Here is a 14,468-nt window from a genome sequence, read left to right on the forward strand (position 1 = left end):
GTGGATTCAACTGGGGATTGTGTAGTATTTAATATTTATTAATACTGTTGAAAAAAAATCCTCTGCAAGTGGACCTGTGCAATTCAAATTCAGTTGTTTGAGTCAGTTCTATTTACATGTCAGGTAAGGGTTGACATATGACATGTAAGATCTTTTCCACCCCTAATTCTGTGACTGGTGGTAGTATTTTTATACAGACACACACAGAAGGACCAATGTACCTCTTCTACCCTAGTGTGCATTTGTGTGTTGTTCTTCCATCAGACATTTAGTTTTGTTTCAGCATGGTTTTGTATAAAACTAGCAGTATAAATTCCATTCATGCCTGCCTGTCTTGCTAAATTTAGCCTTCAAATACTTCCATGTCCCAGCCGTTATATATATCAATCCATTCAGTCTCTCCCAGATATCACCAAACAACCAAATCTATTCAGCCATCCCATATTTGTTGTGTAGCTTATTTTTACTTGATTGTAAGCTCCATCAGGGCGAGAACTATGACCTGTATCTTTTGGCAGCTTCCCTAAGGACAGTATTTAAGAAGTAATGGACACTCAAAATTAAGTAACAGTGTCCTTTATTATGTAATAAAGGTCATTTATGACACACCTATGCATAGTTAAAAATCATACTCGGTGGTGAAAAGCTAAAGCCTTTCCTCCAAATTCAGGAACAAGACAAGGATTTCCACTCCCACCACTTGTATTTAACGTAGCTTTGGAAGATCTCACCACAGCAATCGGACAGAAAAAAGAAGTAAAAGCCATTCAAATTGAAAGAGAAGTTAAATTGTTACTATTCACATAGAAAACCCTAAAATTTCTACCCAAAAGCTAATAAATGAATTCAGCAAAGTTGCAGGCTGCAGGTTAATATACAGAAATCCGTTACATTTCTGTACACTAATAATGAAATATCAGAAAAAGAAAGTTAAAAATAATAATGTCATTAAAAATTAAATGGAAAAGAATAAAATACATAGGAATAAATTTAACTGAGTAGGTGAAAGGCCTGTACTCTGAAAACAATAAAACATTGATGAAGGAAAATGAAGATGATACACAGAAATGAAAAGATATTCATGCTCTTGAATTGGAGTGATTAATATTGTTAAAATGGATATACTACCCCAAACAGCCTACAGATTTGATATAAGCCCTATCAAATAACAATGATATTTTCCACAAAATTAGGACAGAAAATCCTAAAATTCATTGTTGTTGTTGTTGAGTTGCCAAGTTATGTCCGACTCTGTGTAACTCCATGGATTGCAGTATGCGGGGCTTCCATGTCCCTCACCATGTCCTGGAATTTGCTTAAGTTTATGTCTATTGAATTAATGCTGCCTTCCAATCATTCCATCCTCTGTTGCCCTCTTCTGCCTTCAATCCTTCCCAGCTTCAGGATCTTTTCCAGTGAGTTGGCTCTTCACATCAGGTGGCCAAAGTGTTGGAGCTTCAACTTCAGCATCAGTCCTTCCAGTGAATATTCAGGACTGATTTCCTTTAGGATTGACTGGTTTGATCTCCTTGCTGTCCAAGGGACCCTCAAGAGTCTTCTCCAGCACCACAGTTCAGAAGCATGAATGCTTTGGTGCTCTGCCTTCTTTATGGTCCAACCCTCACATCCGTACATGACTATTAGAAAGACCATGGTCTTGACTATATGGACCTTTGTTGGCAAAGTGATGTCTTTGCTTTTTAATACACTGTCTAGGTTTGTTGTAGCTTTCCTGCCAAGAAGCAGTTTTCTTCTACTTTCATGGCTGCAGTCACCATCCACAGTAATCTTAGAGCCCAAGAAGAGGAAATCTGTTACTGCTTCCACCTTTGCCCCTTCTGTTTACCAAGAAGTGATGGGACTGGATGCCATGATCTTAGTGTTTTTAATATTGAGTTTTAGGCCAGCTTTTTCACTTTCCTCTATCACCTGCATCAAGAGGCTCTTCAGTTCCTCTTTACTTTCTGCCATTAAAGTGGTATCATCTACATATCTAAGGTGGTTGATATTTCTCCTGGCAGTCTTGATTCTAGCCTGTAACTTATCCAGCCTGACATTTCACATGATGTGCTCTGCATATAAGTTAAATAAACAAGGTGACAGTAAACAGCCTTGTTGTACTTCTTTTTCAATTTTGAACCAGTCACTTGTTCAATATAAGATTCCTACTGTTGCTTCTTGACCCACATACAGATTTCTCAGGAGACAGGTAAGATATTCTGATATTCCCTTCTCTTTAAGAATTTTCCACTGTTTGTTATGATCCACACAGTCAGAGGCTTTAGCGTAAAATTGATATGCAACCACAAAAGACAGAGAATTACCAAAGCAATCTTGAGAGAAAAGAACGAAGTTGGAGCTGTCACCCTCCCACTCATCAAACTATGCTACAAAGCTACAGTAATCAAAACAGCACGGTACTGGTACAGAAACCAGACACAGAGATTAATGAACAGAATAAAGAGCCCAGAAGTAAATTCACACACCTGTGGTCAATTAATCTACAACAAGAATATACAATGAAGAGAAGGCAGTCTCTTCAACATGTGGTTCTTGCAAAGCTGCACAGCTACATGTGAAACAGAGATTAGAACATTTTCTTCCAACATTAAAAAAAAAATCAAAATGGATTAATGACTTAAATGTAAGACCTGAAACCATAAAACTTCTAGAAGAGAACATAGGCATATGATGTACATTGTAGCAATATTTTTTTGTATCTGTCTCCTAAGGCAAAAAAAAAAAGCAAAAATAAATAGAACCTAATTAAACTTTAAAGCTTTTACACAGTAAAGGAAACCATTGGCAAAACAATAAGCCTATAGAATGGGAGAAAATACCTGCAAATGATATAACTGACATGGGATTAATATCTAAAATATACAAATAGTTCATATAACTCAATATCAAAAAAAAAATAACCCATTCAAAAAAATGGATGAAGACCTGAATAGACATTTTTCCAAAAGAGAAATATAGATGGCCAACAGACACATGAAAAGATAATCAACACCACTAATTGTTAGAGAAATGCAAATTAAAATAGCAGTAAGATATTACCTCATACCTATCAGGGTGGCCATCATCAAAAAGTCTGCAAATAACAGGTCCCTGGTAGCTTAGTGGTTAGGAGTTTGCCTGCCAGTGCAGGAGATATGGGTTCGATCCTTGATCTGGGGAGATCCCACATGCTGTGGAGCAGCTAAGCCTGTGGCCACAACTGCTGAGACTGCTCTAGAGCTCAAGAGCCACAACTCCTGAGCCTACATGCCACAAGTACTGAAGCCCAAGCCCTAGAGTCTGCTCTGCAACAAAAGAAGCCACCACAGTGAAAAGTCTGCACATCGCAACTAGAGAGTAGCCCCTGCTCACTGCAGCTAGAGAAAAGCCTGTGCAGCAACAAAGACCCAGTACAGCCATAAGTAAATAAATAATTTTTTTAAAAAGTTTACAAATAACAAATGTTGGAGAGGATGTGCAGAAAAGGGAACACTTACACTCTGTTGGTGGGAATGTAAATTGGTGCAGCCACTTATATTAGAGGCATTACATTACAAACAGTACAGAGGTTCCTAAAAAAAAAATGAAAAACTACAAATAGATTTAACAATGGAGTCACTCCTGGATATATATGCAGCAAAAAAAATAAAGAGTAATTTGAGAAGGTACATGCACCCCAGTGCTCATAGCAGCACTGTTTATTTAGAATAGCTGAGATTTGGAAACAACCCAGCTTCCCTGGTGGCTCAGCTGCTAAAGAATCCTCCTGCAATGCAGAAGACCTAGGTTCGAACCCTGGGTTGGAAAGATCCCCTGGAGGGGAATGGCTACCCACGTCAGTATTCTGGCCTGGAGAATTCCATAGACTACATAGTCCATGGGATTGCAAAGAGTCAGACACAACTGAGCGACTTTCACTTTCACTTTAAAGTGTCCATCAGTAGATAATTGGATAAAGAAGAAGGGATGTATGAATACAAGTGGAATACTACTCTGTCATAGGAAAATAATGAAAGCTTGCCATTTGTAGGAACAAGGATGGACCTAGAGGCCATTATGCTTAGCGAAATAATTCAAGACAGGGAAAGACAAATGCTCTATGATATCAATGATATGTGGAATCTAAAATATAATAATAACAAATGTATACAGCAAGGTAGAAGGAGACTTAAAGATATAGAAAACAAATTAAGTGTTACCAGAGAGGAGAGGAAAGGGAGGAGGGTCAAATTAGGGTTATGAGATTAAGAGATACAAAGCATTGTATATTAAAAAAAACACGTGTACACCTGTGGCGGATTCCTGTTGATGTATGACAAAACCAATACAATATTGTAATTAGCCTCCAATTAAAATTAATTAAAAAAAAAACAAAATGCATAACCTAAAAATAAAAAATAGATAAACAACAAGGATATATTGTATAGTATAGGGAATTATAACCATTATCATGTAGTTACTTTCGATGGAGTGTTGTCTATAAAAATACTGAAACCCTAAAACTAATGTTGTAAATCAATGATACTTTAAAAAAAGTAACCATATCATTTTTAAATTCCATTTTCTTAGAATTTGGAGATGTATTCTTGTACATATGTTCCAAATATGAGTGACAGACAGTTGGAGTCGTTTGACGGAGGCTTCATGTCACATCTCTCTTCATTTTGTTTCCCTGTGGATGGTCATATTCATGTAATTGGGCTTGCGTTAGCAACCAGTTTTTCAGTTATCCCAGGGAGATAATTTGGTTATTACAAGCATTATCCTTTCTATTGTAGAATGTTCTGGCATTGACAGTTGGTGAAACAAAGGTATGACCTACTAGTGGTGGTCAATTTAATTAGCAAATCTATAGGAGAGAATTAAAGTTGCTTTAAATGTGCTATCGCAAAGTGCAGTAGTGTGAAACGTAAAAGTAAAAAAAAAAAAAAAAAAAGAATACATGTGGAAAAACGTATAGAAGTAAATGAAGATAAAAAACCAAGTACTCGTTGGCTCTCTTGGTCTCCAGTAACTCCCTTATTCCCCCAAGGCAGCCGCTGCTGATAGTGTGGTTTATAGTGTTTGAGGCCGTTTTTTGGTGCACACACAAGTATGTAGTTTTTTAAAAACAGTTTTAAAAGTTTTTTTGTAGTTTCTTTTTTTTTCTTTTTCCATACATCATGAGTACTTTATCTTACTAGTACAAAAAGGTCTGTTACTGTGTTAAGTGCTGTGTAGTATTACATATTATGGGTCTGTTTAATCATTAACATACCAAATGATTTCAAAATTGTTTTCATTTTTTTCTACTATGTGCAATTCTACTGTGACCATTCTTTTTGTATGTGTGAATTTGTGCAAGTGCTTTTGAGTAATAGATTCTTTGTTAATAGTAGAAATGCCAGAACAATTGGTATGGGCATTTTAAGTTTTGTAATTACTGCCAAATCTCCCTTCAAAAATGACCAGTTTTACCATTAAGTTTTAATTAGAACTTGGTGTTTTCATAATATGATTTAAATTTCTTCTAAAAAATTGTTGAAATATACAGTCATGCACACGTGATCATCTTCATATGGAAAAACATCTCGTTTTAGCAGAAGAGAAGTAATCTTTTGGGAGGCATCACGTCTCTGACCCAGCAGGTATACATGATACGGTAGTACAGAAGCAGCCAAGTTACTTTTAGCTCGATATCCTTTATCCTTTCTGTTTTTACCTCCAAGTCGTGCCTTCTCTCATACCCTACAGTCATCTCTGACACTACCCGACTCTCATAATTGTCAGTGGCTTGTTACCAGCTGTGATCAGTTTGCTCACCATCCCTCTCCTGAATGGAGGAGAAGGGAACAACAGAGGATGAGCTGGTTGGCTGGCATTGCCAACTCAATGGATATGAGTTTGAGACACATCCGGCAGATGGTGAAGGACAGGGAAGCCTGGTGTGCTGTAGTCCATGGGTTGCAAGTTGTCCAACAGCACTTGGCGACTGACAAGAACAAGTCTCCATGTTGGCTCTGTGAGCTTTTGTCCCCGTGTCCCTCACTGTAGGCTTTTCACCCCTCGCGCTGTAAGAGTACTCAGGGTGTTGAAGAGCTTAGAAGTTCGACAGCCTGTGTAAGAATTCTAGTCCCTTGCTTTCCAGCACTTTTAGTGGAGGGAAGGAACTAAATCTCCTCAGGGCTTAGTTTTCTTACGTGTAAAACATTGTCTGTAAAGAGTGCCTATTTCATAAGGTCAGGAGAGGTATAAAGGAGTAAAGTTAAGTTGCGATTATCCATCATTGTGATGTGGCAGTTGACCTGAGTCTTCAGCTGGCGGTGGTATCGTTGAGGAAAATAATTGTGAAGTTTTTTAAAAAAATCTTTGAAAATAATCTGAGCAAATCATTCTTGAACCTTGCAATCATAGTAGATCTCTTTTAATAAATCAGAAGAGTCAGGTTACGTAAAAATGAGACTTTCTGAGAACTTTGCATTTAATTATTTGTGTACCAAGTAATTGCTAATATATTAATATATCTGTTAGTTAGGTTATGGAAAATGACCTAACTCTTAAGCACTCTATGCTTATATTCTTCATTTTTTAATGAGCATTAGTGGATGTACAAGTGTTTTATTGCTCTTTATCCATATAAAATACATGATTATTTCTGTACATGAATAAGTATATCACTGAAACTTCTGAAGTAAATTAAAAGATAACAAGAGATGAGTAATAAAGTCAGGTGAGAGGAAAAGAGTAGAGGAGCTATAAACCTTGACAGGCTTATTTGAGTTCCCTGAGCTATATCCTGATTACAGTGCTACTTATTTATTTCTTTGGCATTTAGCTAAAGGGAAGGTGGCTTGTTGAGGGAGCAGAGGCTGGCGCATGCCAGGACTCCCTTTGTCATTAGCTTCCAGGCTAAACAGATTGTCCTCTAACAGCTCTTAGAGAGGACACCACACTGCATCATGGCAGTAGAATTACATGGACTGACCACTGAGAACAGGTGATGAAGGATCTGGCTGTTTCAGCCACCACAAAATTGTATTTGGAAATGAAGACATTAGTTAACTGCCTTGAAATGAGGATTTCAGTAAGAATAAAATTTAAAGCTTTTCTCAAGTGTGTATTTATTCAGTACACATTATTACATTATTTTTCAGTGGTCTTCTAGTTCTTGTCCTTGCTAAAGAATTTTTTTTTTTTTCTGAACCTGTGTCACTGAAGTTTGCTGCATTGCCTTTTCTCTCTCAGTGCCAATGTTTGATATCAGGACTTTTGCCTTCAGCTTGTAAGACAGGTGTACCAGTGTCTTTGTAAGCCACAGACTTAATGTTTCATATCTTTAATAGCAGGCACTAAAACTGTAGGAGATGGCATTCCTTTATAGGTCCTGCAAAAGAGGCTGAATTAATCACCTCTGCAGTGTAAACATCTGCTTCCTGCATTCTTCCTCTGTAGACTGAATTTGACAATTTAATTTTAACAACAACAAAAAAGAGCACTGCTACTTAAATATAAATGCTTAAAGCTTTATTTGGACAACCATGGTATTGAGGCAGTTAGGTCACAGTTAAGATGAAGATGTAAACTAAATAAAGCCTTTCATTTTTTGTTTGAATTTGTTTTCCAGCAGTTTTAAGAAAAGAGAAATAATTAAATTCTCCATTAGAATACAAAGCTGTGAATAATTCCACATACCAAACATAGCATAAACCAGTTATTGAATATGTCTTAATATCTCAGTTTAAAATTTGCAGTGTGATTTGGTAGTGTCCAGTGCTTGGAAATGACTGTTTTTGTGATAAGAGACAGATACCTTAGTCAGTAGGTCTTAAATTTAGTGTACTTTAGTGAGTACACTGGACCCTGAATACTTTTCAATCCGAAGATCCAGAATATGCCACCGTGTTTGAGATTCCCTCCAAATACAGAATTGTGTTTCCCAGCTGTACTTCCCATCTCCACGGCCCCTGCCTTGTTATCTGTGGCAAGGATTCTGGTTCAGTAGGTCTGAAGTGGTGCCTAAGCATCTACTTTTCACAGTGTGCCTCACGAGTCTTGATACATTCCTGATCTTGAGAACTGCTGGGGTAAGAGTTTTGATACTGGAGTAAATCAAAGCTAAAACAGAACCAAATCAAGTAGCAGACAGGGAAGGCCAGAGATGGACAGTAGTCCTGCACGTTCATGAACTCTCCTTTGCTCTCCTCCAATGGCATTATGTAACCAAGGTAGGAGAGTGAATCAAATTCATACACTCTGGCTGGGAGCAAAAGCCAATAAAACCGTGTCACTGTGTTCAACAGATAATTTCACTTTCCCTGAAGGCTTGAAACTTTGTAAAATTAAGCTTTAGTCATAAAATGCTCACAAAGATTAATTACACAGTTGTAAAAGTTATAGAGTTTGTAATTATAAATATAAATAAGGGTAAAAAATATGATAGTTTTAAAACACTTTAAAGGACCATTTAATTTATATACCTAGATTCTGGTTCCTGCCCAATGTGGGTTATATCTAATAGCAAATGTATAAAAGCTTGAATTATGTTTCTCTTTGTCTGCCTTTCTCAAAGCTAAATTCTGAGAGGTTTGTCTTTGATTATAGACAGCCATTAGCGAGTAGAAATAAATCTTGCACATCTACATTTTATGCAAGGCTTAGGCAATACTTTAATGCATATAATCATGACATGTTAGGATTTAAGCATTTAGACTTTAGCATTAAAGTTTAATAAATAAATTTCCTCTTTTGGGAGGGTTGTTGTAAACATGAATTTCCTGGTATATAATGTAAAGTGTACGTGTCTTTTTTCCTAAAATGTTGAGTTGTGTTTAGAGTAAATTTATGTTTTATTTATCAATTAATTACCTTTATGTGCATTCTTATGACTGAATTGTTTTCTGCATAGTCACGGAAAATTTCTAATTTTTATTACTTAATTTTTTATTCCTACATAATAGAAGATGAGGGCTGAGGAAACAGAGGCCTGTCTTTGTGCAGGTGTGTGTCTGTGTCATCTTACTCTAGAATCAAAGAAGTGAGCTGGATTACGGGTTGTGTATCCCAATGGGATACAGATATAACCCCAGTAGTTAATTAACTCTTCACAATATTGTGTATTCTTAAATTTTCCTGTAAAGAAGAAACATGATAACAGATCCCGGTATTCTTCCTTAAATTTTTTTTTGATTTATGGTTGACAACTGCTGCCTTGATGCTTTCAGGGTTCAACTTGAGCTCCGAGGTTCTGGAATATATTCTTCAGCAGGGGAGAGAACTGGGAGACTGCATTTGGCAGTGTGTGCTGTGGACAGACAGGTCATAATCACTCTGAACCTGTGTTTCTCCTTCTATAGAAAGGGGATCATGAGCTATACTCACCTCCAGGGGACATTGTAAGAAGAAAATGAAATCTAATTCGTGTGAGGATACTTGAGCAGTAGTTTGCTTTTGATAGGATTTCCTTCCTTGGTAGGAGTGGAATGTATTTATATCTTTCTCCCTCCTTATTTTCCTCCCATCCCTCCCTACTTGATTGGCTGATAGTGGCTCTTGCCCAGCCTTTAAATGTTGGCCTTCCCTATGGTTCCATCCTAGACAATTTTTTACCCTGTACCGCATCCCATAGTATATCTAGCTCTGTACTTTAAATCCTTTCCCCTCTTCTTGGCTGAGTATCTCAGAGGTACTTCAAATTCACCACATCTAAAACTGAACTCATGGATTTTCCCTGGCGGTCCGGTGGTTAAGACTCAGAGCTTCTACTGCAGGGGGTGTAAGTTCTATACCTGGTCGGGGAACTAAGATCCTGCATACTGAGAGGTATGGCCAAAATACTAAAAATAATAATAATAAATTCCGTATTCATGATGCAAACACTGCCCCTCCCCGAAACCTGATCCTTCTCTGGTGGTCTGTGTATCAGGGAGTGAGTTGTCCAGTGTTTTATCTAGTTGTATAATCCAGAAAACCATCTCTCTCTCAGTTCCCTGATCACCCATATCTCAGGTATATCTTTCCATTGCAGTACATAAAGAATCTTTACATTCATTTTTATGGCTGCTTAATACTCCATGGTCAGATCAGATTAGTCGCTCAGTCGTGTCCGACTCTTTGCGACCCCATGAATCACAGCACGCCAGGCCTCCCTGTCCATCACCAACTCCTGGAGTTCACTGAGACTCACGTCCATCGAGTCAGTGATGCCATCCAGCCATCTCATCCTCTGTCGTCCCCTTCTCCTCTTGCCCCCAATTCCTCCCAGCATCAGAATCTTTTCCAATGAGTCAACTCTTTGCATGAGGTGGCCAAAGTACTGGAGTTTCATCTTTAGCATCATTCCTTCCAGAGAAATCCCAGGACTGATCTCCTTCAGGATGGACTGGTTGGATCTCCTTGCAGTCCAAGGGACTCCATAGGACTGTTGAAATTGATGTGTATCAGAGCAGAACATTTTTTACTTTCTAGAGTGTTCTTTTCTACTTTGCATGACCTTGTTGTGAATTACCATTTGTTACTTTTAGGGAGAAAAAACAAGTTCCTCCCTTGTCAGTGCTCTCTGGCCCTTCTTCTGTTCTTGAGTTGTCTTGTGTTGCTCTTTGCCCTCATCCTCTACTGTTGAGTTGTGTGGACAGTATCTTTTGTTTCATCTACATACCATGTTCCTTTCTGCTTGAGACCTCTGCCTAAGCTCTTAGTCTCACATGTAGATTCAGTGCTTCCTTTTCCTGCCTTCAGTTATCTTCTAATCTACTTAAGGCAGATCTCAGCTCCATATGCTTATTCTGCCAATCCAAGGCCAGGTCAGAGCTCTCTGATACAGTCTCCTGGCTCTTTGTGCTTTTCTATGAACAATTCATTTATTCTTATATATTTGTATGGGTGATTACATTGGTATTTGTTTCACACACTTAAAGCAGTGTTTCAATAATAGTAGATTGCAACCCATTATTCATTATGAAATCAGTTCTTAAAAATTATGATGAGCCTTTAAAAAGTGAAATAGTACAGAAAATATCAGACTTTCTCACTTTTACAGAAAGGATATTTTTTGATCATACTTTTGCTTCAGATTAATAAATAGATGTGTTCATATAAGTGTCCAGATACACAGGTGTATTGGGTATGGTATTAATTATGTTTCTTATTGTGGCTCTTAGTCAAAAAAGTTTGAAAGCCATTGAACTAGATAATACATTCTGTGAGGACAGGAATTCTATTTTGTACCCCATTCCATCCCTGAGTCTAGCAGAGGGCTCTCAGTAAATATGTTTTCTGAATGAATGAATGCACACTTTTTCAGGGAGGTTCACAGACCAATTCATGCTCCTAGAGACTAATGGAACCTGGTCCCAAGCACATGTTAGTGATTATTTCCTTGGCCAAATGAGTCTGTGTAAGATTATTAAAAGAAAAGAAGTGTGGAACCATATCTACAGATTTTTTTTAGGACTTAATAAGCAGATGAAACACTGTTAATGAGAGGTTTTAGATTTGTTTTTGTATTACTTAATGAATCTTAGGCCTTTAATACCATTTTATTTTATTAATAAATACAAAACAGTTTTCACTTGCCTAAATATCCGGGTAATTTTAATTTCTAAGGTAGTCTGCAGACTGTTACATAGATGTTATCTTTTGTGTTTACTTCAGCAATAAAATATTTACGCAGTTTGGCAAGGTGATACTATAACCTGGTTTAGTACAACAGCTGCAGTGCCTGTTCCCAAGTGGCTTGATTTCCCTTTTTAATCTTTGGTTTTCTGCAACTAAAGACTTATGTCAGCATGCAGTTTATACAGCAGCAAATAATGGTGAAAGCTTCTTGAATTAACATAGTAAAGAGAGATACTCTGCTGAGTTTACTTGGTTTCATATTTTTCTAGTGTCTTTGAAAAACATTTTACTAATAAGTCTACACAGCAGAGTTTTATAAACACAGTATATTCACAATGAGACTTTTTTGTGAATTTTTTTGTTTTTTAGAGAACCTGTAAATTCATCTCCTCATGTACAGTCTCTGATGTTAAAAAAAGGAAACGTCTCAGCTCTTAAGTCATTACCTTTCAGCTTAGCACAGAGCAGCAAAGTTCTGCATATAAAAGAATAATTTCACACTTATTTTCGGTCATACATATGTATGTATATTGAGATTGGATTAAAAAGTATTTAGGCAAAAAGTATAGAATCTTAATTCTTTTCAAGTTTATTGTCAGAGTCCTGTTAGCACAGAGTTTTTATCTAGCATATGTGTTATTTTTTCTTTCTATTTCTAGGTGCTCCTGATCCAACAGCAGGTGCTAGTATAGATGATGAAAACTGCTGGCACTTAGATGAAGAGCAGGTTCAAGAACAGGTTAAACTGTTCCTTTCCCAGGGCGGGTACCACGGATCAGGGAAGCAGCTTAATTTGCTCTTTGCAAAGGTATGACTTTTTATTTTTAAAGAAACATTCTAAATATATACATTTATAGAAAGTATATACAACCATGTATAGAAAAAGATAAAGGCTTCTTTGTAAATTTTTTTTTTTTTTTTAAATGGGAATTACCTGGCAGTCCAGTGGTTAGGACTCCACATGTTTATTGCTGGGGCTCCAGTTCAGTCCCTGGTCATGGGTGACTAAGATCCTGTCAGCTGAGTGGCATGGCCCAAGGGAAAAAAAATAAAGTTATAATCAACCATTAGAGACTTCTGTGTTGTAATGTAAGCATTAATTTACTTAGATGTCTTTAGGTAAGATATGGGCCATTTTTGTCTTTTTTTAGTTCTTATACAATTTTGAAAAACTGTTCAATACTAAAAATAGCTTGATATTAATTGAAATGCCATTTTTTTTCAGTTTTTAAAAAACTTTTCTGGTTAATTTTCCCAAGTAGAGCATAAATTTGAATATAGTCCTTAAGATATGCTTTGTATAATTAGTTTAATGTTAATATTTTAAAATTAGTTTCAAGAACGTTAACTTTGGAGAAATAGAAACCTGGGTTTAAATTTCAGTTCTAAAATCTTGAGTGTGTATATCTTTGCAAGTTATTTAAGTCAGTTTCCTCATGTATAAATTTAGGTAAATAATAGCATATCCCTTCTAGTTGTTGTGATTATGATGTTATATGATAATTGTGTCTTAACAGTTGTTGGGTGTTGGTAAATGTTAATTTTCATCACAAACATTTGATCACCTAAGAGACAAAGTTATCTTCAGTATAAGTTCATTGTGAACAGAAGCTGTGTCTGTTGCTTTACACAGAACTTTAGTACCATGAACACATTTCTAAATACTGGATAAAATGCTTTTTAAATAATGTTAAGGCAATGTCTTTTCATTGGGGGTGCAGCCATCATTATAGATAATGAATTCAGATTGGTTTTAAAGGAACAGATAACTATGTTCATTGATACTTTTGTTAAACAATTTCTCTCATATTCATAGTAATTAAAACCTTTTGTGGGTAAGTTTAGTCACTCAGTCATGTCTGACTCTTTGCAATTCCATGGACTATAGCCCACCAGGCTCCTCTGTCCAATAGGATTTCGTAGGCAAGAATACTGGAGTGGATTGCCATTTATCAGAAGAATTAAAGTAAACTGTTACTGCTTATGGCCAAAAACTAGTGTATTGTGATTAATGAAAACCCTTTGAATAAAGATTTAGCCCGGGATTTTCCTGGCAGTCCAGTGGTTAAGACTCCGAGCTCCCACTTTGATGAGCACAGGTTCCATCCCTGGTCAGGAAGCTAAGATCCCGCATGCCATGCAGTGCAGCCTTTAAAAAAACTTTTATCTCATATACCATATATAGATTGCCAGTTTTTCAAGAATTATAGTAGTGGCTCAAACAGTAAAGAATCTGCCTGCAATTCAAGAGACCCAGTTTAATTCCTGGGTCAGGAAGATCCCCTAGAGAAGGAAGTGGCTATTCACTCCAGTACTCTTGCCTGGAGAATCCCATGGACAGAGGAGGCTGGTGGGCTACAGTCCACAGGATGGCAAAGAGTCAGACATGACTGAGCGACTTTCATTTTTCACTTTCAAGAATACGTCTAACTCTAAAATTATTTCACATGACTTAATGAATCTTTGGTAATTCATAGCACTTCAAACTCTTATAATGCGTCAGAGTCAACAGTCTGAAATTAATTACCTTTAGGCTATATAGATGTACTTGAGTGTTGGTTAATAGTTCTGGGTTTATATGCTTAGTAGTAAAGCATTTATTTTCATTGCTGTTGCTAACTGAGTAGTAGGTTAGAAATTCATCAGGGAAATAAATACTAAATTAAATCTATAACGTGAAGAGGTAATATTAAAGGTTTGGTGTATTTAGACACACAGTAAGTATTTCTTAGATTCTCATATCAGTAGAAAGTACACTGTGGCCTAGTGGAAGCAATGTAAAAGAGGAATTAGATGGGCCTGCAATTGCTATTTTTATCTATGTATATATGGTGTACACATTATATATGTTACATGAAGTAACAGCAACATCTAAT

General features: G+C 36.8%; 1 protein-coding gene across 1 annotated transcript in view; it reads left to right on the forward strand.

Moving 5' to 3' along the window:
* Positions 1-14,468, forward strand: part of ZSWIM6 (zinc finger SWIM-type containing 6) — a 211,751-nt gene that overhangs the window by 133,359 nt on the left and 63,924 nt on the right. Inside the window, exon 3 of the mRNA XM_005900493.2 lies at positions 12,252-12,400. Coding sequence (XP_005900555.2) covers positions 12,252-12,400 — 149 coding nt within the window. The remainder of the gene's footprint in view (positions 1-12,251; positions 12,401-14,468) is intronic.

The sequence above is a fragment of the Bos mutus genome, chromosome 20 (genome assembly GCF_027580195.1).
Source record: "Bos mutus isolate GX-2022 chromosome 20, NWIPB_WYAK_1.1, whole genome shotgun sequence".
Classification (NCBI taxonomy): Eukaryota; Metazoa; Chordata; class Mammalia; order Artiodactyla; family Bovidae; genus Bos; species Bos mutus.